The sequence below is a fragment of the Alosa sapidissima genome, chromosome 4, assembly GCF_018492685.1.
Source record: "Alosa sapidissima isolate fAloSap1 chromosome 4, fAloSap1.pri, whole genome shotgun sequence".
Classification (NCBI taxonomy): domain Eukaryota; kingdom Metazoa; phylum Chordata; class Actinopteri; order Clupeiformes; family Clupeidae; genus Alosa; species Alosa sapidissima.
In genome coordinates, this window is record NC_055960.1 from 36,275,774 (window position 1) to 36,278,273 (window position 2,500).

At 48.1% G+C, this 2,500-nt stretch overlaps 1 protein-coding gene across 1 annotated transcript in view; it reads right to left on the bottom strand.

Moving 5' to 3' along the window:
- The window catches only part of ptprga (protein tyrosine phosphatase receptor type Ga), a 181,845-nt gene that overhangs the window by 23,669 nt on the left and 155,676 nt on the right, over positions 1–2,500 (bottom strand). Inside the window, exon 12 of the mRNA XM_042090215.1 lies at positions 1,205–1,243. Within this exon, the coding sequence (XP_041946149.1) occupies positions 1,205–1,243 (39 nt within the window). The remainder of the gene's footprint in view (positions 1–1,204; positions 1,244–2,500) is intronic.

The following is a 2,500-nucleotide window of genomic DNA, read 5'->3' on the forward strand; positions in this document are numbered from 1 at the left end:
CAGTAAAGTAAACACAGATGGCGCTGTGAGACATGGGACAGGATCAAGGTGTACTTTGAACTCCTGATGGAAAGAAACCGGCCTAATGCAAACACGCTGAATCTGTTAGCACACTCTGGATGAATGTGTACCGATTATAAAAAAAAAAAAGCTCTAACACACACACATATACACACACACACAAAACTCAATAGCATTACCGAGTCCAAAAGTCCGAAACATTGATATTAGTCTTTGATCTTACCCAAACTTGCATGGCGGCGTACAAAAACAACCTGAACCAGCACTCACACTCATCTTTCACAAGTGCTGTCGCTCCTTCAAATATGACGAGCCGGTGAAGGCAAACTCTGGAGTGTTTCGCAAGACAAACATGAACAGGGGTGCGTTTCCGCTAGGCGGACCGCTGTGGAAAACCACCACACACACACACACACACACACACACCAGCATGCTCAGCAGGTGAACGAGAGGTCGTTCAAAAAACACCAACATCAAGAAGTTGAAAACAAAAACAGGTTTGGCTCCTTTCCTTGGGAGAGTGAAACCAGCACAGCCGATACAATCGCCAGCGTTGGGGTCTATTTGCTGCAGGCCATTATTAAGGAGACAAGGGAAAGCAGTCGTGAAGGTGTGTGTGTGTGTGTGTGTGTGTGTGTGTGTGTGTGTGTGTGTGTGCTGGAGGGTGCATGGATTAAGAAAGTGCAGAACCAGAAAACTTAACTAAACATGCTTAACCTATAGAGTAATAGTAAAGGTGCTTAACCTATAGAGTAATAGTAAACGTGCTTAACCTATAGAGTAATAGTAAACGTGCTTAACCTATAGAGTAATCGTAAAGGTGCTTAACCTATAGAGTAATAGTAAACGTGCTTAACCTATAGAGTAATAGTAAAGGTGCTTAACCTATAGAGTAATAGTAAAGGTGCAACCTACAGAACTACACACTTTAACACACAAGCCTACTTGTTTTTCTCTCCCTCTCCCTTTGCCTCTCTCACACACACACAAGCACACACACACACACACACACACACACACACACACACACACACACACACACACACACACACACACACACACACAAGCACACGGCTCCAGCACTGCGAGTGGAGGGAGTTGAGTAAGTTGGAGGGGCAGCAGATTAGAGGAGAGTAGAGGGGAGGCTGGTCAGTAGCCATGTGTCCATGGCTCCGAGTCCTACCTGTACTTGATGCAGAGCAGTGAGCACAGGCTGGTCATCCTACAGGACACAGAGGGAGCAGCGGACAGGGCAGGATGACAGCAGCACGCGCATGCTGCTGCCAAGCCAAAGACTGAAGAGATGGGCGGAGGGAGGGAGAGAGAGAGAGAGAGAGAGGGAGGTGGGGAACGAGAGAAGGGGCGGAGAGGGGGCCTGTCTGGATTACGTCACAACTGCCCACTTTTCTTTCATGCTGAGCCTCGAGGCAGAATGGCCACAACAGCCCTCCCCCCCTCAATGCCCCAATCCCCCCCACACTTCTCCCCCCTCCCCCAAAACTCAGGGTTCTCCTGCAAACTGTTGCACAAGGACAGTGTGCGTGTGTGTGTGTGTGTACACTCGTGTGGGTGCGGAGTTAGTTGGGCTAAAGGTCGATCTGCCTGCTCTGGGATCAGTGATTAATCGCGGCCAATGGGCTGTCGGTAGGGCCAGGCTCCTCAATAGGATTAGGATTGCTCAACATTCCCCTCTGTCACTGGCACACTAACCCACACCCCACCCACACACCTCCTCCACCTCCTCCACCTCCCTCTCAGCACTGTGCACCTGCTGTGACTCCTGCTACCTCCTCCAAGCCTGTCAGCTCCTTTGTTCTCTTCTGTGCAAAGCAGACACACACACACACACACACACACACACACACACACACACACACACACACACACACACACACACACACACACACGCATACAAAGGCCAATGCGTTGTGTCTCAGCAACCATTAATTTGAAGTAGCACTTATGATCTACCTTTTACACTCGCACTAAACGCTCAGCCTGGCTCAGTGCTGGCTAAAGCAAAAGCTAGCAGCATACACCTGATTGCTTTACAGGCAGGACTGAGTCTAAGAGCTTGATAATGTACTCTTACAACGAACTACAGAATAAAAAGACAGAAATCGAAGTAAAAGCAAATCCCATTTTAAAACAATTGTCTGATAATGACCAGGCTTTCGATTGGACTTTCTAAAAGTCAATAGACTGAGAAGAACAAAGTCAGGCTCTCTAGATTCTTTCTGCACTGACTTTGCCATTGACTATGACAGCCTGAGGAATGCAGTGGAGAAGAATCGCAAGGGTTAGATGTTATCTGCTAAATGCGGGCTTTCTGCTAGGAGTGTTCTCACCACACAACGTCTATGCAACTCACAGGCTGTGTGTGCCCCATCTTTTTGGTGGTCAGACTTTCGAACGTTGTTCAGCACTAATTCAACTTTAACTCACTTTAGGCCCTATCGTGGCGATCTAAAACGCATGG